At 53.7% G+C, this 22,002-nt stretch overlaps 1 protein-coding gene and 1 long non-coding RNA gene across 10 annotated transcripts in view; one reads left to right on the forward strand and one right to left on the reverse strand.

The window, feature by feature from the left end:
- Positions 1 to 16,450, forward strand: part of LOC115505595 — a 25,322-nt gene extending 8,872 nt beyond the window's left edge. For 4 of the 9 annotated variants that reach the window (XM_030303258.1, XM_030303253.1, XM_030303256.1 and 1 more), the window contains one exon: positions 2,055 to 16,450. In XM_030303258.1, the coding sequence (XP_030159118.1) occupies positions 7,025 to 7,945 (921 nt within the window). In that variant the 5' untranslated portion in view covers positions 2,055 to 7,024 and the 3' untranslated portion in view covers positions 7,946 to 16,450. Of the gene's footprint in view, positions 1 to 793 lie in introns of all 9 variants that reach the window. The other 5 variants (XR_003966068.1, XR_003966069.1, XM_030303261.1 and 2 more) reach the window with 5 other exon arrangements.
- On the reverse strand, positions 14,541 to 20,982 carry LOC115505597. Its single transcript, XR_003966070.1, has 3 exons — positions 19,819 to 20,982; positions 19,126 to 19,291; positions 14,541 to 16,616 (listed from the first exon to the last, which is right to left on the reverse strand). It is a non-coding gene; the product is annotated as an uncharacterized LOC115505597 (long non-coding RNA).
- Between the last annotated feature and the right edge of the window lie 1,020 nt (positions 20,983 to 22,002).

Consider the following 22,002-nt stretch of genomic DNA (forward strand, 5'->3'; position numbering starts at 1 on the left):
CTCAGCATCTGGCTTCCCTTCTCTCCTCTGTCTCCCTCGGCCCTTGTCTGGGGACAGAGGAGCAAACAACTTGTGGGTGGGGAATTGAGGACGGCCTGGCCCGGGACCACCCTGCCTATGTACCCCTTAGGCCATTTTTCAGTCTCCTGCTTTCCCATAGATGATGCTTAGCACTGACATTTGTCGCCGAGCACCTCCTCCGCTCCCCAAGGACCTCCCAGTGTGACTCATTTGGGATCTCTGCAAGGAGTGGCTTTGGGGCCTTGGGAGCCAGGGGGAGCAGGAAGACCTGGTGGAGGTCACAGTGGAGAGGTACGCAGGGCAAAGGACGAGAGCCGGCTGTCCCTGGCCCAGAATGCAAAGGCAGCCCCAGCCCCTTTGTGTCATGTCATTTTGAGCCTGAATAGAGAGCAACTTGACCTAAAAAAAAAATCGTACATATGTGGATGTTAGATCCTTTGTGTCTCTTTGTCCAGAAGCTGCGCATATGACGAGGGCTCAGATTCTGTACTTCAGAGAGCTCTGCTGTCCCTCAGGTTTGTTTTCCGAAGGAGGTGGTAGTTCCTCTTTGATGAGACCCTGTGCCCACGGGGACTGGACTTTTCTCCAGGACAAGGGGCACAGCCTTGTCTTGTTGCTATCATTGGATAGTGAGCAGCAGCTGAAGACCATGGTCCCGGGGCCACATATTAGCCCCAGATGGAACCCTGATTGGGGCTTGCAGAATTCATTGCTTGGCTGGCTGGCCCCAAGAGCTGAGCCTACCTGGCTTCCTTTCACTTCTTCCCCACAGAGAACTCAGAGGAGTTGAGCTCCATGAGTCGGTGACAGCCTCTTGGAGACTCAGGCTAAGCTGGGGACAGAGCTGGTGTGCAGAAGACAGCCATCATACCGCCTAATAGAATGGCTTGCATTTATTTGGAACGAAAAAAGGAGATGCCTGGCAGCCTGGCTTTCTGCAGCTAAGTATTCGTCTGCATTCTGGTTTTCCGTCACACATCGGAAGCGATAGATGTTCATTGAACCCACCCAGCTGCCGTGACTTCTCCTTTCCCCGCGCACCCCTGCCCCTGATCCTCCAGCAGAGATTGGATTTTCTGGTGCGGCTGGAGAGCTGCAGAGAGGCTAGATCCCAGTGTCCAGCCCCCGCACATCGCCCTCACATTCAGGAGAAGTCGATTTTCCCTAAAGCGGAGCCTAAAGCCCATGTCCCTCAGTGCGGTGTTATTAATGGGCCGACGGGAAGGGCCCTGCTTGCCCTCACTGCCCCCAGCGGGGAGGTGAGGCTCTCGGCTGGCTGGCTGGGGGAGGACGGTCCTTGCCAGCATCTAGCGTGGTTCTCTGCCAAGTTCTAGCTCCAAATCTCTAGGCCGCTAGGAACCTAGACTATATATAGCATTGTGCTAAGCAATTCTTATCGGACATGTCTGCCCTCCCCTGCGGGAGAGGAGCCCTTCTCCCAGGGAACCGGAACCTAGAGAGTGTGAGCCTTCTCCAAGGGGTCTTTCGTTCCAGGAAGGGCTGTGTGTGTGTGTGTGTGTGCGCGTGTGTGTGCGCGCGCGCGCGTGGCTGTGTCTGCTTCAGGGCTGCCAAGCTTTCTTTCCTTTTCCCTGTTTCAGATGCTGCGAGATCGGAAGGTCTGATTGGGATGAGGGCCAGGAGGTTCTTGATGGTGTGCGATGTGGCCTATGGCGCCCACCAGCCTCCCGCATGTCTTCTTGGTTTCCTGTTTGCCTTCTTTGCCCAAGGAGGTCTTCTGACCTCTTGAGCTTCTTTTGGATCTCCTGTCTTCCCTGCCCTCCTCTACCTCTTCCTCCTCCTTCCTTTGATTCTCTTTCGGGTATGTGACGGCAGACTGGGCTACGGGCATCCGGGAGCTGTGTCTGCTCGCCGCCCTCACCACCGCCCCCCCCCCCCCCCCCCCACCAGTTTGGGGTTTCTGGAAATCTGGCTTTAGTCAGCCGTCCTCTGGAGGAATTGGGTGGTGACTGAGCGTTTCGTGCTGGGTGGTACGGGGCAGAGCAGGCTGGATATTTGCCTCCTCCCTCCCGTAGGTGCTGTCGAGCCACCGATTTTCTGTGGTTCCGCGACCCCGACCGAGTGCTGACTGATGTGACAGGTTCCGGTCTTGTCAGTGAATCATCGCCAAGCTGCTTATTGGAACCCAGATGCAGCAAGAAAATGGGATTTAACCCCTTCCCAGCCTCTCAGGTAAGTCAGGTGTGGGCTGACGCTTCCGGCCCCACCCCCCCCCACCCAGCCCCCTTCCCTTCTCATGGAGACCGTTTTCCTTAGTCAGTGGGGAATCCTCAAACGTCTCCATTCACAATCTCCCAAACAATGCTCTCTTCTTTGCATTCTCCTACTCCTGGCTTTTCTGTGAATGGGGTTAGTAACCAGCAAGGACTTGGGGGAAGGGCCAGCCACAGTGATCCGGCTGCCGGGATGTGGGAGATGGCAGGGACGCGTTTCTGGGTGTGGCAGTCAGCAGAGCAGTTGGGCCTCCCACAGTGACTGGCCGGGAACTCTCCTTGGCCCCCAACATCCAGCATGAGATTCTGGGTTTGAGCCCGGTTGGGGGCAGGGAGTCTGCCTGGGACTTGGGTGTGCCCTTGCTTGTGTATCCCAGTGGATGTTCACTCTGACTCTGGACACCTTGGGGCTTGCGTCTGCAGCCGTAGCCTGGAGTTTAGACTATGGGCTGGGCAGTAGACTTCAGGGCTCTTTCTCCACTTGCGTGTGTCATGGGGCTTGTTTTGGGGCTTTTTTTGTTTGTTTTTTTGTTTTGAGTAAATCACTCTCTTCCTCTAGGCTCTCATTGCCTTCACCTTAAAAAAAAAAAAAAAAAAAAAAAATTTCCTGGCCTGGTAAACCATTGCAAAGCATCTACAGGCTGTTGACGTACAAATGTTTTTTCTCTGCCTTACTTGATGCTGGTCACAGTAATAGCAACGGTGATTAAAAATGATGTTGGGACTGCAGAACTGGGGAGGCCTGTCGCATTCTAGAGACAGTTCAGAAAGCAGACCGTAGTCGCTTGCCACGCTGCCTACCAGGAAATCTCCTATTGAATGCATTCCTGCAACGTTCTGGGCGAGCAGGGTCAGGTTGGAATTAGCCGACAGCGGATTTGTCTGGGGTCTCAAGATAAAAGGGATGGTCCCCGGTAATTTTACCGCACACTTGGCTGATATCTGGAGGCACCTGTGGGATCCCACCTCTGCTCTCCCCACCCCCTTCCCATCACTGGCCAGGAAGGACCGGTGAATTCTGCCCGTCAGTGTTTTATCTTCTCTCCTCCCCATCTGACCGGAGGCTGAGCTGGCTGTGAGCAGCCTGAGGTCCTCCCGGAGTGAGGAATCCGAGGCTGTTGGGAAGAGACACCCGACTCTTCTCTTCCCTGAAGGAATTTGACAAGTCTCAGCCCCTCCAGCAGTAACGTGGGGAGGGATGGCTGGGGGTGTTGGACCTGGAACATGAATAAAGAGGAGAGATCAGCTTTGGTGCAGCTGGGGAGACGAGGAGGAGCTGGCCAAGTCCCTCAAGATGTGTCGGCTAGAGTCTGGCCAGTGCAGGCTGCCGGGCCGGAGCCAGATGGAGCCGCTGGCCACGCTCAGGAGCCTCTGCCCCCATATGGTGTGGTGTGGTCCCGGGCCTGGCTCAGGGTGGCCACTGCTCCCATTCACAGCCCTGCCCTGCCCTTGGCTGGACTGGGAAGATCAGAGTGGGAAGCGGAGGGAAAGTTGATTTTGCTCCTTGTGACGCAGTTGTCTGCGGGGCCTCTGGCGTTTCCAGACTTGGGGTGGGTGCTTCCCCGTTGATTTTCCTCATTTTGTTCGTCATCTGCTTCCTTGCTCCCTGCTTACCGGGCTGGATTCTGCTGCCATGACACGGGCATTACGTGTCCCCAGCCAAGCTAGCACCACAGTTGGCGTCCCCTGAGAGGGGGACCGGGCATATCTGGCACTCGGTTCTCAACCTTTGAACCCCTGCGCTCTGGGAGCCAGGAGGCAGAGTGGGGCCTCTCCATCCGGGGTCCAGCAGAGGTTAACAGGGCTGGTGGTGCCGGAGCTGCGGTGGTGTGGCCTGGCCAGGAGGCGCTGGGGAGGGGCCCCGCCGGGGGACCTGATTGGTCAGCACCTTCTCTGTTCCACTGAATCCTGAGCCGGTCGGGGCCGTGAATTGTTTAATGCATATCTTGGCTCTGTCCCCTGGCACGAGGGCCTCCGAGGCTGCAGCCACAGCTTTAGCGAGGATGTGTACCTCGTGCTGGTCACTGTTTTGGGCACGTTGCCTCCCTGTGAGATATGAAAGAGATACTGCCCTTTCCACTAGCAGGCTGTCTGTGGGAGGCCCTCCTTTTGCGTTGCTTTTCTGGGCCTTGGAGTGTCTGTGAAGAAGGCCTGGGCTGGGTTTGATTCCTTGCTGGCTCCTTTCACAGGAGGCTGCTCGTGAGCTGGTGAAGCCAGAGAAAACCTCCAGGCCCCAAGGCCCGTGCACAGCCTGATGCGATAGTGTCGGGCCTGGGCAGGAAGGAGCAGGGGCACGAGGATGGAGCGAGGCACGCGGGGACGTGGTCGCGCATCGTCTGACCACAGGATCAGGGCAGCGGGGGTGGGGTGGGAGGATGCGTCCGTCGTTCAACCAGCGGTGCCCGCTGCAGCCTGGAATGGGCCTGTGTGTGCGTGGAGCCCAGGTCAGGGTCTGTAATGAGGCGTGAGGCTATGAGATGGGCATTGGGACTCTTGGTCCCGGCAGAGGGTCCCAGGAAAGGGAAACTGACTTTCGTTAAGCGTCTGCTTTGCTGGTCTGATTTCATCCTCAGAGCAACTGCATGAAGTAGGTATTACTTCCCTTCAACAGATAAGGAAGCCGTGCGTAGTAATTCACTGAACCAAGGTCACATACTTGGCAGGTGGGATTGTTGAGCTTTAAACCCCGGCACTTTGGATTCCAAAGCCTGTGCTTTTTCTTCGCCCTCTTGGGTGGAAGTCAGACACCTTTGGGAGCTAAGACCATCAGAGATCAGGCAGCCGGGAGATCTGACGGAAACCGGTGTGAAAGGCCAGGTGCCTGGGGGGGACGTGGCAGCCACTGGCCATAGCCATGCCATATCCCTTTCGGGGGGAGGGGGGCAAGGCAGAGGCAGCTAGTTTCTGGTGTCCCTGAACAGGCAGGGCTGAGCATGGCAGATACACCCACGCCACAAGTGTGCGCCCAGTCTCTGCTTCGTGGCGGGGTGTGTGCTAGGAGCTGGGGATGCAGAACTCTACAAAACCAAGTTTCTGCTCTCCTGGGATGTACTTTCTGGTGTAGGGAGAGGTCGTTCACGATAATAAAAAAGGAATTAGGAACTATATAAAGTATGCAGATACACAAAGGGGGACACCCACCCATAAGAAGCAGCGATCCCAATGTTGGTCGGGGAGGGAATTTGAGAGACTGAAGGATCTCGACCACCTGGGGAAGCCATATTGATGGAGCCCCCAGAGTTCAAGTTGATAGAGTTGCTAATGCCTCTCTTTTCCTAAGAGCTGGAAGAACCACCCAAGGTCCCCAAAGCTTACAAGAACGTGCAGTGAGTCAGGGATCAAGGTGGCAGTAGACGTCAAGCCGTTGGTCACCAGCAAACGAAGGTTTTTCCGTTAGCCATGGCTGCTCTTGGCCTAATGTCTCCCCCCCTCACCAGGTGGCAGCTGGCGCCTCTCTGCCTCGTCACGGTGCCCCTCTCTCGTCCACACCGACAGGGGAGCGCTCGGGTTAAGTCTTCGCCAAGTCACCAGTAAAATATGTGCCTGCAGGAGACAGAACTCAGCTCAGGCTCTCCTGGCAGAACCCGTGGTTCCAAGATTATCGCGATAGGGACGGGTCAGGGGGCGGGAGAGGGAGGAGAAGTCACCTTGTGCCAGATGCTTGGACAAGTTTTGTGTCCAAAAGAGGTTGAGGCAAGTTGGTGGCTGGAGATGGGGGAGGGGATGTCTCCAGCGTGTGCGGCTCCAGGGCTCAGGAGTTGTTTACAGGGTAGAAGCTTATGGTGAGTCAGGCCACGTGATTCTTCCCTCCCTGGCCCCGTGGTCGAAGCCTGCCCCACTTGAACCTCGGAGACTGCCACCTGCTGCCAGGGGGCAGATGTTGCACGAAGGTGCGGTGTGGGTCTTGGGGTGTGGTTGTGGGAACTCCGGGAAAGGGGGCGTTCTGTGGAGTGGTATAGAAGTCTCCACAGTCCCGTGTTCTGGCCCAGGATCCCGTGGTAAAATCTTACTCACTTTACCCTTTTGGGACTCACTTTCATTATTTATCAGATGAGGGGGTTGAACCAGAATCTTCTGGGAGGTGCCTGCCGACTCTGACATGGGGGCTACCTGGGTGTTCGCGGAGGTGTTTCTTAAGCAGAAACTCAGGTCGGGAACGAGCAGGCCTGACTTACGGGAGAGGGGAGGGGCCTTGAAGGATCTGAGAACAGCTACAGTCCTGTTTTCTGCAGGGATGCTGTCACCATCAATTAGGGCAGGTGGGTGGAGACAGTTTTCCAGGAACTCTTCAGGAGCGAGCGGGAAGGGGCCGGAGATTGCGTGAAGGTGTCTCAGGAAGGTCACCCAAGTGACAGGGATTGTGACCTCTGGCTCCCACCAAGGGGCCTGTCTGGAGCTGGGCAGTGTGGGGGTCTTTGCTGTGCCACAGGGGCTGACCTGAGATGCCACCGTGCTCTAGGGAAGATGCTCTGTCCTTTGTGGCCCTGAATCCTTGAGGGAACACGGGCCTACAGGTCCCGTGTCCTGGGCCTTCCCTGAGACGTCTGTTCAGGGTCTGTGCCCCTTGCTGTCAGGAAGTCTTCCTTTATATTTAGCCATTTTTTTCTCATGTGGTTGTTTAAGCCCTTCTATTTAAAAAAAAAAAAAAAAAAAAAAAAAAAGACAAGAGAAAAAAAACAAAAAACAAAAACAAAAATATCTCCGAGCCGCTTGGTTCCATTTTAGCTTTTCAGTCTTGAGTCACTGTTTTAAAGGTAGCAAAAGTAAAACACATGCAGGGAAGCTCAAGGCCCCAGACCCTCGTGGGCTGTTGTGAAAGGCCAGCCCGGGGATATGGCGGCCTCTGTCCCCAACGTCCCCCGCTTCTCCAAGGCTGCGTGGGTAGGAGCCCCTGGGGCTGCGGGCACGTGCTGCGCGGGCCGCCGAATGGAATGCAGGGTTTTCAAATTAGCAATTTGCCTTCAAGACACGATCCGTGTGCTGCTTTACTGGACACTTACGCTGGGACTCGTAGCTGTGAGCCTGCCCCCTTCCCCACCAGGGTGGGGTGGCAAACAGGGATTTGGGCCAGGATTCAGGCAGGAGCCGAACTGATCCGTGACCAACGTCTTATGCACACCGTGTGTTGTTTTTGCAGCTCTTTTCAGACTCGCTGGCTCACTTGGTCCTCACACAGCCCTGTGAGGGTCGGTGGTAGGATCCCCGTGGGTGTTCAAGCTCAGCCTCAGACAGCCCTGCTGAGGTCCGGTTTCTTGTACCTGCTTAATTTGGGTCACCGCAGCCCCCCCCCCCCCCCCGCCCCCAGGCCCTCCGACTCCAGATGTCATTTCCTTGGGTTTCAGTTGTGCTCTTTAGCTGAGCAGGGGGGCAGGGCAGGGATGGGGAGTGCATCTTGGGTAGCCGACTTGATCTCTGTAGGTTGCAGGTTTCTTTTCTACGCATCGAATGGGGAAGGGAGCCTCCGCCCAGGTTCTCCTGTTCTTGGATTGTTTCAACTTCTCTTACGAGGAGTTCTTATGAAACCTGGCTTGCCCTCCTTGACCAGGAAGCCAGCCATTCACCATGTGTCTCTGGTGAGACTCCCTACGTTTGGAAGCTTCTGGAATATACGGTGCTCTAGACCGTTCCGACACATCTGTCGGGCACTTCAGGCATGTGCATGTAGCCCTGTTTCTGCCAAGTGGCTCACTTAGAAATGAAGGCCCATTGTGGGGCATTTTTTTTCCAACAGATTTATAAGGTATGCCCAGAGCTTTCTGCCCAGCGTGTGCATCGTGTATACGTTATCTGTTTGCTGGCTAATTAACATACAGCACCCGCTGGAAGGATTGGCCAATGTATTCTGTAAGCTGGTGGAACCAGTGGCTTCAGCTCTGAACGTTGCTTTCTGATCGAGTTGAAAAAGTAGGCCTTACCCACAGAGGGGAAGGTGGATCAGAGAACGCCTGGGCATCAGTGTTCCCTGGATACTGGGCGTAAGCCCACTCTTTATGAGGAGGGTTGAGGCACAGCCTGGACTGTGTCTTCTGGGCCGCGTGGCCCTCTGAGTGGCCTTTATTCAGAGAGACCCAGAGCGAGCCTGTATGAAGGGAGAGAGAAGTACTTGTCTTTGTTTATGGCACCCTTAACTCGTGATGGTTGGGCTCACCTCGGGCACGTTTCTTGAAGGATCGGGGTCGGACAGCGTGGCAGCACGCATATGTCTGTCCGTTTGTATTCCCCGGATGCAGGCTTGGCTCGTAGAGAAGCCCTGCCATGGGGAATCCATAGAAGAATTGTTTTGCTGGAGCGAAGGCTTTTGATAACTTTTGTGTGAAGATGCGTCACACCACACCCAGATCTTTCTGTTCTCCTGGAGGATGGGAAGGAGGATGGCAGGACCTGTAGCTGGGAAGCGATCTAGGCCAGCCTTCAGGGAGGGCTGTGGCGGCCTCTTCGCTGAGGGCTCCCAAAGAGACACAGAGCTTCTTTATCTCAGAAGAGGGACTGGATGTCCCTGTCGAGGTCCCTCGGGTCCTGAGCGTGTGGGACTGTGAGGCTCTCCCTGGAACAGCGTGAACTTCGGGTACCAGGACCCAGAGCAGATTGCACATCTTTTCTTTCTGCCGTGGAGGCAAGCCTATCCTCGGTGGGCCCCACGAGCATCGGGCCTGGAGCTCTAACCTTGTTCCCTCGTGCAGAGAGAATTCCCAGAACTGACCCGAACAGCATTGATATTATTTGCAAATAAAAAAAAGGAGAAAGCCATGTTGTCCCTCATCGCTGCCAGGAAAGAGCCCCGAGCGGCTCTAATCCTGTCTTTGTACCACTGCCACTCCCCACCCTTGCTGACCCCCCCAGCCTAGGGCCCTTTGATAGGCACTAGAGATGTGAATGAGTTTGGTGGGAAGGCCAAGGGCAGGGACAGACATGGTTTGCTGGGAAGAAGGTAGGACAAGGAAAAGGAGTATCTCAGGGCAGGCCCACGGGCACACACGTGTGTATTCAGATGGACATACTATTTACTGGTAACGCCAGAGTCTGACATGAACCAGTTAATGCCTAAATGAGGGTTGATTTCGTGTGGAGAATCATACATCATTTTGTGTTTCAGTCTGCAGCTTTAGCATCAAAAGGCCTGACAGGCTGGGGACTTTTCGCTGGGCCCTCCTGTCTGTAAGATCATGCTCATTTTATATTGATTTTCTGTCTCCTTTCTTTCCTGTTTTCCACTCTCATGCATTCCTTAGGTGTACATGAATATTTGTCCACACATTCGTGTTACGACTTCCTTGGGGTACTGTTCTTTTCAGTGTCTCCGACATCATTGAATGTATTGCTTTTATTTAAAATGTGAACAGGCCAGAGGCTCACTGCAGAGGGGAGCCATCCTTGCACTGCCCACAGAATCCTCTTCTCCACCTTGTTCTGGAGTAGGGCATAGACGGGAATCAAGGGTGTCTGTGGGAACCAGCCAGACCCCGTGCCATGCCCCCTCTTTGGGAAGGGGTTGCTCAGGCATGAATCTCCCACCCCTAACATTATTAGCAGTTTCTTCTTTTCAGCTCGAACCCTGAGTAGTGGCCTTGAAAGTCCAAGAACACCTGTCACCCTGCTTAGGTGAGGGCGACAGAGAGGGACGGGGACAGACGGGAAGGGGACACACGCTCCTGGCCACGGGCCTCTCTCCAAGACAGGTGAACTCTGTGTTCCAAAAGGAACTCATTTAATCTTTTGGCCCCAATGGAAGTTGTTTGTATTTTCTCTCCCTCTCTCTTCTCCCTCCTCTCTCTCTCCCTCAACACCCCCGCCTCCACCCTCCAGCCTCCAAAAGAATTTAATCTGCTGGACAACAAACAATACTGTTATAAAACTTTGAAAACAAGAGGGTGAGGCCTCCCTGACAAGGAGAAGGGCATGCCGGGTAACGGCCGAGGGAGCCTGCCAGGCCCGGGACGGAGCCGGGCGAGGGCCCAGTTGGCCGGGTACCTGGGCGCCTGCCCCCACCCAGCCCACCAGCCCAGCCATCCCCAGTCCAGAGGGGAAGGAACCGAAACAAAAGCAGGGGCAGAGAAGCGCCTGGAAAGGGGAAGTTGTACGTGTTCCCCTCTCTCTGATCTGATGCGAGTGCGCCAGACTGTGAAACTTCCTCCCCCACCCCTCCCCCGCCAGCCTCCCTCCCTCCTCGTCCTGCCTCCTCCTGCCTCCTCCCACCACTCTCTGTTCCAGGCCCGAGGCCCGATAACAGAACAGGGCTGGCCTAGGTACAGCCACCGGCCGGCCGGCCGGCTGCAGGGGAAGCAGGCAAGGAAGGTGTTCCAAGTTGGCTTTGGACTCTGGACGTACCCTCTGCGTCCCCTTCCTGCCCCCAGCTAGAGATGTGGAGCCACGGTGCGAGGTGTGCCCCAGTCCACGTGCCCCGCCAGGGGTGTGCCCAGCTACCGGGAGAACCTCCGCTCGGAGGTTAGTGGGTCTGTCCCACTACCCGGTGTCTGCCGGAGGCCATGCTCCCAGGAGGCCGTCAGACTCGTACCGGTGGCCTGCTCTCCCTCCAGAGGGAGCCGGGCTGAGCTGTGGAGCCCTGGAGCCTCCAGAGGGGCTCGGGGGACAGAGACTTGCTCCCCGCATCAAGCAGGCACAGGGTCCTGGCAGCGGGGTGCCTGGTGGGGTACCGTGTCTGCTGCTCGGGGTGACCCAGCTCCGCCTGGGGAGCAGGCAAGCTGGGCGCTGGGGCATCGCCCCCCAGCCTTCTGAGTGGATTTCACCTGAGACCGAAGTTTCGCTGCCACGCCCACCTGCACTGCGTGGAGCACATGATTTGGGACGGGAGAGTGAGAAGCAGCGGTGGTCTGCCTTTGGCCCGAGGTTGTTTGGACCCGTGAACCGTGTGGTGGGCATTGTGTTTGTGTAATGGACTGTAGGCGTGCTCGCTTTCCTCTCGTGGGAAGCAGTTCAGGGCAGTGCCCGTCCTCCTGCTCTGCCTGAGCGAAGCCTCTCTCTGGGGAAGCGTGGGGGGGCCCCCCCTCTTCATTCCATCGCTCCTCCTTCTCTGCGCTCCCCACTGTCCCCTGCTGCCCCCCCCCACGCCCCACAGCACCCCAAGGCATCCCATCCTCCCAGCCAGCCGACCAGCCATCCCGAGCCTGGGCCTGTACTGAATCTGGAGGATTTCCAGATGCGGGTCTTCTCTGGTGTTGAGGCAGGGACAGAGAACTGAACTGGGTGGAAAGCAGCTGCCTGGGAACTCAGGCCGCGGTACCCCGGCCCCAGGGAAAACCGGCATTGCTGACGTGGGGCCCATGTGATATGAGAAGGCTGTGACCTCCTGCCCTGTTACCTCCACAGGCATTTGAGGGGCTCGGTGGGTCTAGAGCGTGTTATTCTCACTTCGGGATGCCGGGTCTGGGACGTGTAGGGATGCCTGGGTGCCCCGCCCTTCTTTTGGGGGCCACGCTGCCAGGGAAAGAGCCAGCTCCATGTTTCCTGCCTCCCTCACCCTCCATTCCCTCCTCCCTTGCCCCCCGTGCACATACCCATACACATTTTATCACCCTTTCCTCTGATTCATTAACCACAGCTAGTTGGCAACAGGCCCCCACCCTGACAGCTCAAGACAAAATGTCCAGGACACTGGGTCTGGCCTGGAGCTGAGTGACAGGAAGCTGGGCCGGGCCTCTCGGCTCATGCATACAATGGGCAAGGACCGTGTGGAGTGCAGAACCTTCCTCATTTTCAAAAGGGTCTTCCCCAGGCCCCTCTCTCTCACCAAGATGACTCTTCTTCGCTGCCAGGAGCCTGGAAACCAGCATCCCGGGTAGCAGGAAGACCTGATCTGGGCTCTGCTTCCGGCACCCCTCCCCCGCGCCGGCTGGAGCTTGCGTCAGTCATGTAAGTAGCCGTGACTCAGCACCCAGCCTGGTCGGGAGGGAGGCAGAAGACGCCTCCCAGGAACCTTCCCAGCATTCTGGATTTGAACACATGGTGGTAGCTGAACACACTGAACGAGCTGGCGGCCTTCGGTTCCTGGGGGTGCGTGTCTGTCCGTTCCGCGGGTTTGCTTATAGGTCTCATAAACCGGGGTTCCTCTCCTTCCCGTTTTCATCCCGTGTTATTTTTTGGACCCCATGCCTGGCATAGGATTTTTAGGACTTTAAAAGGCACAGACGGCATCATTTCTAGAACGCAGCAGAAGCTCTCTTTGCAGTCTCCAGACTGCCCTTTAAACCGATGGCCCGTGAATCATCTTTAACCCTCAGATGTTTTTGTTTGACTTACAGAGTTTTCGTTGTTTTTGTTTGTTTGTTTGTTTGTTTAACGTGTCCGATTCAGACATGCTTTTAGACAAAACACAGCCTCTCCAGGTCACTGGACCTCTGCTGCACGAGGTCTCTGCCTCTCTGTCCTGTTTCCCACCCCAGCCCTCAAGCATTTGAATGCACGGAGACTGGTCTGCATGAGCCCTCCCTCGTTTTGGAAAAACTGGGGCCCATTCCAGGGAGGTGCGGGTCCCCCGTTCTCAAGTCTGGGCCGCGCAGGAATTAAAGCCCCTGTGTTCTGATTCACTGTGTGGTGACCTTTCCTCCACCCTCGGTCGCTGCCCGGGCAGAGGAGTGTCTAGGCATGAGGGGGTGGAAAACCCTCCAAATAGAACGTCTGCACAGAAATGGACGGAGGCTGCACCGTGCTTCCCAGACCTTCTCCCTGCGTGGTGGCGTACCCAGCTCTCTGGCTGGGCGGTCTCCCTTCCCCGACAGCGCACCAGACCCTTCCCACTGGCCCGTGTGCGTGGGACTGTTGGGCCAGGCTGGGACGATCACACCGTCCGCCTTTGACAGCAGAGCCCTAGCAGGCTGGGGCCTCCAGCCCCCATTAGACCACCTGGCCCCGTCCAACAAGGGAACAGAAACACCAGCTAGCTTCAGGTAAGTGCATCCTTGCTCGATGGACTTTTGCCAGAAAAGCCTGGTTCCCCTGGGAGGGCTGAGACCCGAGCAGACTCCTGTTCAGTGGGGTTGGGAGGGCAGAAGGTGTTGGTACTAGGATTACTTACCCCACCCCCACCCCCGCACGCCCCGCCTTTTCTTGTCTTACGGTGTTTATGTTCATGTGTTGTGAATGATTTCTCTCTTCCTCCAGAGAACTGAGTGTTGTAGACCTCGGTCTGGGGGCCCAGACCCTGGTTCATGGCCCTCGGTTCCCTCAGTGACGGTTGCCACTCCCCCTCTGAACTCAGGGCCGATGCTTCCTGGGTAGCGGGAGAGACTGTAATGAATCCCCCTGATGACCACGTGACGTACGTGCGTCCTGAAGGACAAGAACTAGGTGCTGTGAGAGGGCGTAACCCAACACCTGGCTCACCTGGGGAAAGCTTCAGGCGACCTGCGTCACCTGGGAGAGGGTTGATGGGGTGGTAGCCCTGGGAGAGTGGACGACAGAGAATGTTCCAGAAAGAGGGAATGGTGTACACAGAGGCCTGCTAGGGGAGGAAGGAGGCTGTCTGGATCACTGAAAGACACCTGTGTGACAATACCTTGGGAAAGGTTTTGTGGATACTGGCAGTCGGGGGTTACTAAGGAGGAAGAGTTTGGCTGGAGTAAAAAGCAAAAAAGCTGAGAAGTAGCAAAGGTAGATCTCCAACCCCCTCGTTTTATAGGACCCCACAGAAATGACTCTCATTTACCACTTACTTCCTGACCTTAAAACCCTGGAAGTTAACCTGTGTCGCGGGGCCCAGCTGTTGACTGCAGGTGCCCTGTGTCAGAGCCGCTGCCCAGCTCCTCCCTCAGTGGCTGGGGCCTCGCAGAGCCCCTGGGCTCGGAGCCCAGTGCTGGGGTCAGAATCCAGAGTCCAGCACAGCCATTGCTGGTGGTTCATCTCCAACGCCTCCCCCAACCGCAGCTACGCCCTAGGAGAGCACAGAGGCTCCAGAGGGGCAGGAGGAGTGGGCGAGCCAGCTGGGGGCACCGGGCCCCTCACGGGACCAGCTGGGCTCCCATCTCCACCAGGTTAAACCTGTTGTGCAGTCAGTCACATCCACGGCCACGCAGAAACCTTGCCTAGGACTCCCCCCCACCCCACCCTTGCTCACAATTGAGTTCAAGAACAGAATGAGATGATAGACCAGCCGTGGAGCAGGTGCAGTGGACAGAGGGGCAGGAACACAGACTCTGGAGTTAGACTTGGGGGCTCTCTACCACGTAGTAGTCACGTGACCGTGGCGAGTCACCGAACTACACGAAGGAGCAGTTTCTCCTGCGGGCGCGGGAATACTGCTTGCTTCACAAGACCGACCCAATTACAAAGCACACCTCAGTGTTCAAATTTTATTTCCTTCTCCTGCCTGCAGCGGCACATGCTGTTATTTCCGGGAGCCACAATAAATACAGGCCTGGATCTGGAAGCCTTCAGAGCTGGTCGACAGCCCGAAAGATCCAGATTCTACTCTGTCTCCTCTTTCCTTAGTTGTGGCATCCCAGGAGATACAGACCTGTTTTCTCAGCTTCCGATGACCGAAACAAAAGCAAACAAACAAACAAAAAACCCGACACGTTGAGGAGATGGGAAATCTAATTTGAACACAGGATGCAAATCTTATTTTCAGACACATTTTTGAAAACAGCACAAAACTCGGTCCTTGTGTTAGAGGATTATCTACTTAACACCGCTTCAGGACACGACATTTTTGTGTGCGTGTCACAGCAGAGGTTAAACAAAGATTGCTAACGTTGTGACCCTTACTTGAGGCTGGGAAGGTGGACCCCAGGCTCTTCCTGAATAGGGCGCATCAGGAGTTGCCCCCGAGCAGGTGAAACTCACCTGGCTCGAACCTCCTAGGCAGATAGGACGCTTGTTTCCTGATGACGTGACATAGTATCAGAAGACACTGCGTGCTGTGAGATGTTTTCGAGAGCAGGGGGCGATGCTAATGAAAACGTTCACGCGTTTTCATAATAGCTCTGGGATACTTCCCTCCATCACATGTGTAATAAACTGTTAGGACTGGTTGTCCAGGGTCAACTAGGCTCCATGAGTTTTGTATTGCTACCGTCTGTGTGACGCGTCAGCCGCGACTTTCACATTCCTTGAGCTTCCCCGGCTAGGTCCGCTCTGTGCCTCTCTCACGGACCGCGATGTTCCGCCCCAAGTGGAACTGCAAGAAGACAGGGCAGCACCTGGGTCTTCCGGTTGTGTCTTCCTTCTTTCTTCAATGAGATCCTCTTCTTCTGGAAGCTGGTTTCACATGGTGGCTTAGATTTTTCCATCTTTGTATCTAGCACCATTTGAAATCAGTGTTTTAGGAGTAAGAATTGCGGCGCAGCAAAGGGCCACCTGCAGAGGAGCTCTCGCTGGTGGGACAGAGCCCCTCCTTCTGCCGCCTGAGCCGGTCCAAGAGAGGAAGAACTTGAAAAGGAAAAGTGCGCCGCAGCGTATGTCCGTTGCGGGTTGTGGAGGGGCGGCCGTGCGGGGAGGGTGTTTGTGTTTCAAAGAAACTCCGAGCTGGAGCAGGGGGCCGAGGTGATGCCTGGTTGTAGCACCTGGGAGCACCACCGGGCGTTCACCTGTCCGTAGGGCCTCTGACCGCGGGGACCAGGCGATGCCGGCTCCTCCGGTACTCGATTGTAGCGGGGGAGGGGCGAGGCTGTGTGCCTGGAGGACGGTTCCATCCCCATCGGCGTTGCACCCGCTCCTAGAGGCCCCGGAACACCCAGCTGCACTTGCAGTGCGGCTGGAATCAGACTTGCCACCTGCACGGTCAAGTGCCGGACCCCCGGGAGCACCACCGGACCCATCTCTTACACAGGCTGACCGATTTCTCCTGGTGTTCAGAGTCTGTTTTTGTCTAGCACCATTTGAAATCGGTTATGATGTAGGGGGAAAAGCAGCAGCCTCGAAACCTCACGCCAAGTCTGGTGAGCAACAGCCTCTGTTCTCCTGGAAGACGTGGTCTCCCGGAAGACGGATGGGCAGAAGGTGGGGAAGGACGATCACGCTTTTTTCACTAACTTCTTTCACTGCATTAATGATACATTATTGCGGAGGTAAGAGAGAATTGAATGCAGTTTTACAAACAAATCGCTGTAACCTATCTGATGTCCTCAGTCGCAGTTTGCTAAAATGTGGCAATGCTGTGTATTCTGTAAATGGCTGCTGTTGAATTCTCTTTCTGTTAAGAGTCTATTCATGCATCTTGACCTGAATAAATATTTTACTCTCTTCAATCATGTCTTTGTTTTTCATTTGATCATTCTCTGTTCGTAATGCCATGAGAAGTGGGGTCCTGCAAATGTTAACTTGCTATGCAGACTTACCTACTTCCTAAAGAACTGGAGGAGGTTACGGCAGACACACGTTAAAAACGAAGCCCGTTAAGATAAGAATGAGGTCCTGTGAGCCAAGAAATAAAATGAGAGAAAAGATCACGGAAAAGAGAAATGTTCAAGCCTGGGCTGAGGGATGCTCCTTTTTGAAGGGGAAACTGAGGCTGGTTCCGAATGGGCTGCAGGCAGCCCTGGCCCCTCTGCGGTCGGTGTTCCTTCCGGAAGCTTTTGCACAACCGAACATACTGCCACATGGCTGGTAAAGGGGAGCAGCCTGATGATTTCAGCTGCTTTATAAAAGACGCAGGAGGGGGTACCTGGGTGGCTCCGTTGGTTAACCATCCGATTGTTGATTTCGGGTCAGGTCATGATCTCACGATTTGGGAGTTCGAGCCCCAAGTCAGACTGTGTGCTGACAGTGCAGAGCCTGCTTGAGCTTCTCCCCTCCCTCTCCCTCTCCCTCTCCCTCTCTCTCAAAATAAACTTAAAAAAGTGCAGGAGATCTACTTTTTGGTTCTTCGTTTCTATCACCGTTGAAGACAGGGTGAGCCAGTTCCGTGAAGGTATTCAGCAATTAGCCAGATTTTACTTCATGGGGGATTAAGCCTGGGGAATCTTCAGGTAGGAGGGCTGTGGCCCCTTGAGTGAGCATTTTGCACAAGACACATGCGGCCAGCTACTAGCTACCTATGGTACTTCATGCCAGCGGCTCTCCGTAAGTGGTCGCACCTCTAGCACCTGGGAAGCTTTTCTAAGTTCACGTCCCCCAGATGGCTGCCCTGCCTGGCGGGTGGGGGTGGGGGGTGGTGGTGAAGCATCTGCTGGGAAGACTGCCCAGGGAGGGTGACGCACCCCCTCCCTGCAGCTGCAATGCTATTTCGGGCTGTTGATTGAAGAATCCATGTTCTCATCCCCAGGATATGATGGTGGCGATGGTTTTATTCCCTCCCTGGCCGCGCTAGGTACAGTAGGACCTGTGGGTCTAACAGCTTTGGCCCAGTTGTAGCGTGTTGAGCCTACTTTTGATTCCCCTACCGAGTCCCAAGCTCCAACCTCAGAGTTGCACCAAGGATTCTGCCCTCGGGTTATGCTGATTCCGGCCACCCAAGTGCTGGAAGTGCCGGAAGACCGGGTTTAGTATCAAAGCACAGAAACAGTGACCTGAGACGTCTTTTCCGAAAAGGGGGTCCCTCGTGCTGCCACCGAGTGCTAGGTCACGAGAAGCAAAGTGCACGCATAGCTGTGGTGCCTCTCACACAGGATTATTTTACTTTATTCGTCTAGATGCTGACAGCCCTTTACTTAAAATTGCCATTCCAGGTTGGGTTTTCATAACAAATTAGTGAGCAGAATGTTTCTTCTGGAGACTTTTTGTTTTGTTTATTTTTGAGAGAGAGTGAGCAGGAAAGGTGCGGGGCGGGGGGTGGGGGGACAGACAGTCCGGAGCGGGCTCCATGCTGACAGCACAGAGCCCACTGTGGGGCTCGAACCACGAACTGTGAGATCATGACCTGAGCCAAAGTCAGATGCTCGACCGACTGAAGCACCCAGGCGTCCCTCTCCTGGAGACATCTTGAATCTGTTTTTAAGGCCACGCTATCGACCTAGATAGGAAATGCCGTGTCAGGCATGGGTCCCCATCACCTCAGTTTTACCACATCTTTAGCTGTAGGTGTCTAGGTGTAGAGGGAGGATTGGATCTAAGCCTCATGCAAGTTGGAAACTGGCGACTAATTCCCGTCTGTGAAAATGAGTGCAGGTGAATTAATATGACACAAATCCAACTTGACCAACTGAGGTAAAACAGAATGTTTTAAGTCTTGAAACTGGTAATTCATGGAAGATGTTGGCCTGGCCTGCAACGAGAAGCTGGTGGATGTTTTAGGGGCTACCTAGCAGACTAGGGCGTCCATATTTGGGGTAAGGTTAAGAACATTCCTTGAACACAAGTCATACTTTGGGTTTATACTAACCCAGTAGTGTCCTACAGTTAGATTCACCCAAGTAGCCTTTGAATTAGTGATACTTCAGGCCCACCTGTACGGGTTCTGGTTATACTGTTTTAGGAGCTTACATTTTTGTTCTAAGGTTTTTCCAGATGATTCTGATTGGCAGCAACGGGTGAGAGCCGCTCCCCTGTGGTCTTGTTCTAAAAGGCTTTCTACTCCAATTGCGGTGGGAGGACCCCTAGCAAGGGTGTATTCATGTTCTGTAACAAGTCCCACAACTTGGTGTTGGTCTTAGTCCCCTCGGGCTGCTGTCAGAAAATACTAGACTGGGCAGTTTATAAACAACAGATATTTCTGTTTTGGATGCTGGGAAGTCCAAGATCAAGGCGCTGGCAGATTCAGTGTCGGGTGAGAGTCAGCTTTCTGGTTCAAAGACAGTGCCTTCTGGCTGTGCGTTCCCAGGGCAGAGGGCCTGAGGGAACTCTCTTGGACCTCTTCTTATTAGGGCACTAAACCCGTTCATGACCTAATCCCTTCCCAAAGGCCCCACCTCCTAATACTATCACATTGGGGGTCAGGACTTTAACGGGATTTTCGTGGGACACATTCACACAGTGATTGTCTTACCACACAGGAGCTGGGTGGCTCAGTTGGTTAAGCATTTGACTCTTGATTTTGGCTTGTGACCCTGGGGTCCCGGAATCAAGCCCCAGAGTCCACGCTCATTATGGATGAAGGCTGCTTAAGATTCTCTCTCTCCCCGCCGTTCCTCTACCCCGTTTACATACATTCTCTACAACAAAAACAAAAAAACACATCATTTATTTTAGTTCTGGAACTAAAATAAAAAACACATCATTTATTTTAGTTTAGTTATCAAAAGTGTGATATCATTTCACTAGGCTGAAATGAAAGCATTGGCAGGGCCGGTCTCCCTCCAGAGGTCCTAGAAAAAACCATTTACTTGCCTTTCCCCACTTCTAGAGCTGCGTCCTTTGGCTTGCGGCCCCTGCCTCCATCCTGACGGCCAACAGCAGAACATTCTGCTTCCGGGTCACGCCTCCTTGTGCTGCAGTCAGGTCCCCCCCGGCCTTCCCTTCTAGGGAACCTTGTGATTACATTCAGGGCCCCACCCAAGATCCCATCTGCAAAGACCCTCGGCCAGAGAGGTGACACTCACAGGTGTCAGGTGTTAGGACTCTGAAATCTCTGGAGGCCATTAGCCTACCACAAATGGCAGTAGGTAGAACTCATGGAAATGCTGAACCCTGGCCCCACCTGGGACCTAGGAATCAGAATCTGCATTTCAAAAAGACTTACTACACACGAAATTGAAGCGCAGTCCCATGGGGTCCTACACCAGGAATTCTCCAATAATGAACATCGATTACAAATGGAAGGGGTGTTTTCCTGGGAGCCTTTTCAGGTGGTGCTGGGTGACCAGTTGACCATTTTCCCAAACACCATAACTGTCATCTAAACAATGGTGGTTTCCAGATTCTCACTGAAGCCACCAGCCCTAAGCACCAGGATGGTAGAACTCTTGCTTGATTTCCATAGATCGGCACAAGGCTTGCCACGGCCACAGAAAATGGTTCAAGTTTTTAAAAGCTGCGTAAGGGAGATAAATGATGTTAACGTAAGTAGCTTGTGCGAACATCAGTTTTACTACCCAGCTGCAAATGTTCTTGGGGTAGCAAGTCAGGAATCAGAGTGGGGAACTTTCTCCATGCGATCTATACTTGTGGTGATTTACCTTCAGGTACGGAACTGAGAGGGAAGGAAGATGCTATTGACCACAGACCCCAGTATTGGATTTCTCCCATATTTAAGCAACGAGGGGCAGAGTTAAGCCCTTTTAGAATGGTAATTTCACAGAAGGAAAGCAGAAAAGACCTAGTTAATACTGGATACAACATGAAATTAAAAACGGCTTCTGGGAATCACCGCAATGGTCGGAGCCTCTGAACGATGACAAAGTTGGAAGGACTTTGGGACTGTCAATGCCCGGGAAGGCCACAGGAGGGCAGCAGTGCCCCGTCATGCAAAGGCTGAAGGCTTCAGTTTAGTGCAACCTTTTCTAAAATGAACCTGGAAATGATGAAAGCAACATCAGTTAGGACAAAAAAAAAAAAAAAAAAAATTAAAAAATAGATGGTGCACAGGCACTTGATTTTTGCATCATTTCTGGAAGTCAGTAGACTATGTTAAATCCTGCTCTTTAGTGGAAATATGCAAATATTTAAAATACGCAAGGAAAGTTCATTCTTGGTTGCAGCTAGTTGGCAGGCATCACTAAATTTTAGAATACTGAAGTTGCCTGTTGTCCTTAAACCAAGCATATTCCTTAACAGTGCAATTCTGCCCTACCCTCCTAAGCATTCCTACAAAAGACTTTTTGTTACTTCTCCCTGTATATTTTATGATAATTTAAAAAATAAGGTGTGGTTTCAAATTAAAGCCCAATAAAATTTAATTTCATTTATAGAGAACCTAATTGGGGCGCCTGGGTGGCTCAGTTAGTTAAGCGTCCGACTTCGGCTCAGGTCATGATCTCGCAGTCCGTGAGTTCGAGCCCCGCGTCGGGCTCTGTGCTGACAGCTCAGAGCCTGGAGCCTGTTTTGGATTCTGTGTCTCCCTCTCTCTCTGACCCTCCCCCATTCATGCTCTGTCTCTCTCTGTCTCAAAAATAAATAAAGGTTAAAAAAAAATTTTATAGAGAACCTAATTTACATCAAATGTTGATATTGTAAAGATTGCTTTTGTTTTTTTCTTAAACCAGAGCCTTGTTAGCCATGCAACAAGACCATGATTTTAAGTCTTAGACGTTTTCGGATTTATTAAGTATGTTGAATGAATAAAACCTCAATTTTCTTTTGTAAATATAAGGCTGTGTCATTATAAACTTGTAAGTCACTAATGCAGAAGTTCTCAGCCTTAGCTGCATATTAGAATCACTTGGGAAGCTGGGAAAATCCCTATGCCCAGGCAGGCCACATCCCAGATCAGTTACATAAGAAATCCAAGAGGGGTGGGACCCAGGCATGGGTAAAATGCCCCGTGATTCCATGTGCAACATGGTTCAGAACACTGAGGCCTGATCTCAGACATGTAGCAATCTGATTTAATTCGAATCTGCAAAAAAGACCAAGAAAACTTTTTGTGTAAACAAAAGCAAACCCTGTTATTACACAAATCAAGCTTTCTACTTTCATCATTGGGGCTTGGGTTTGTAAGCACTTAATCATACCCACGCACTGACGTGATGTGGAAGGTATATCTGCCACCAGATACAGGCATATAGACACCCGGTTAACTCAAGGTTCGGTAACATCACAAAGGCTCTAAGAGCTGGGCAAGTCGGGAGAAGCTTCACGGAATGGGCAGTAGGAGCTGAGCCTTGGGGAAGATGTCCAGGACCCGGCCAGGACTAGAAGTGCTACAGGCGACAGTGAACCAGGAACACAGCCCAGCACGTGGGGCAGACGGTCCGCTCGACGGACA

This window comes from Lynx canadensis, chromosome F1 (assembly GCF_007474595.2).
Source record: "Lynx canadensis isolate LIC74 chromosome F1, mLynCan4.pri.v2, whole genome shotgun sequence".
Taxonomy (NCBI): Eukaryota; Metazoa; Chordata; class Mammalia; order Carnivora; family Felidae; genus Lynx; species Lynx canadensis.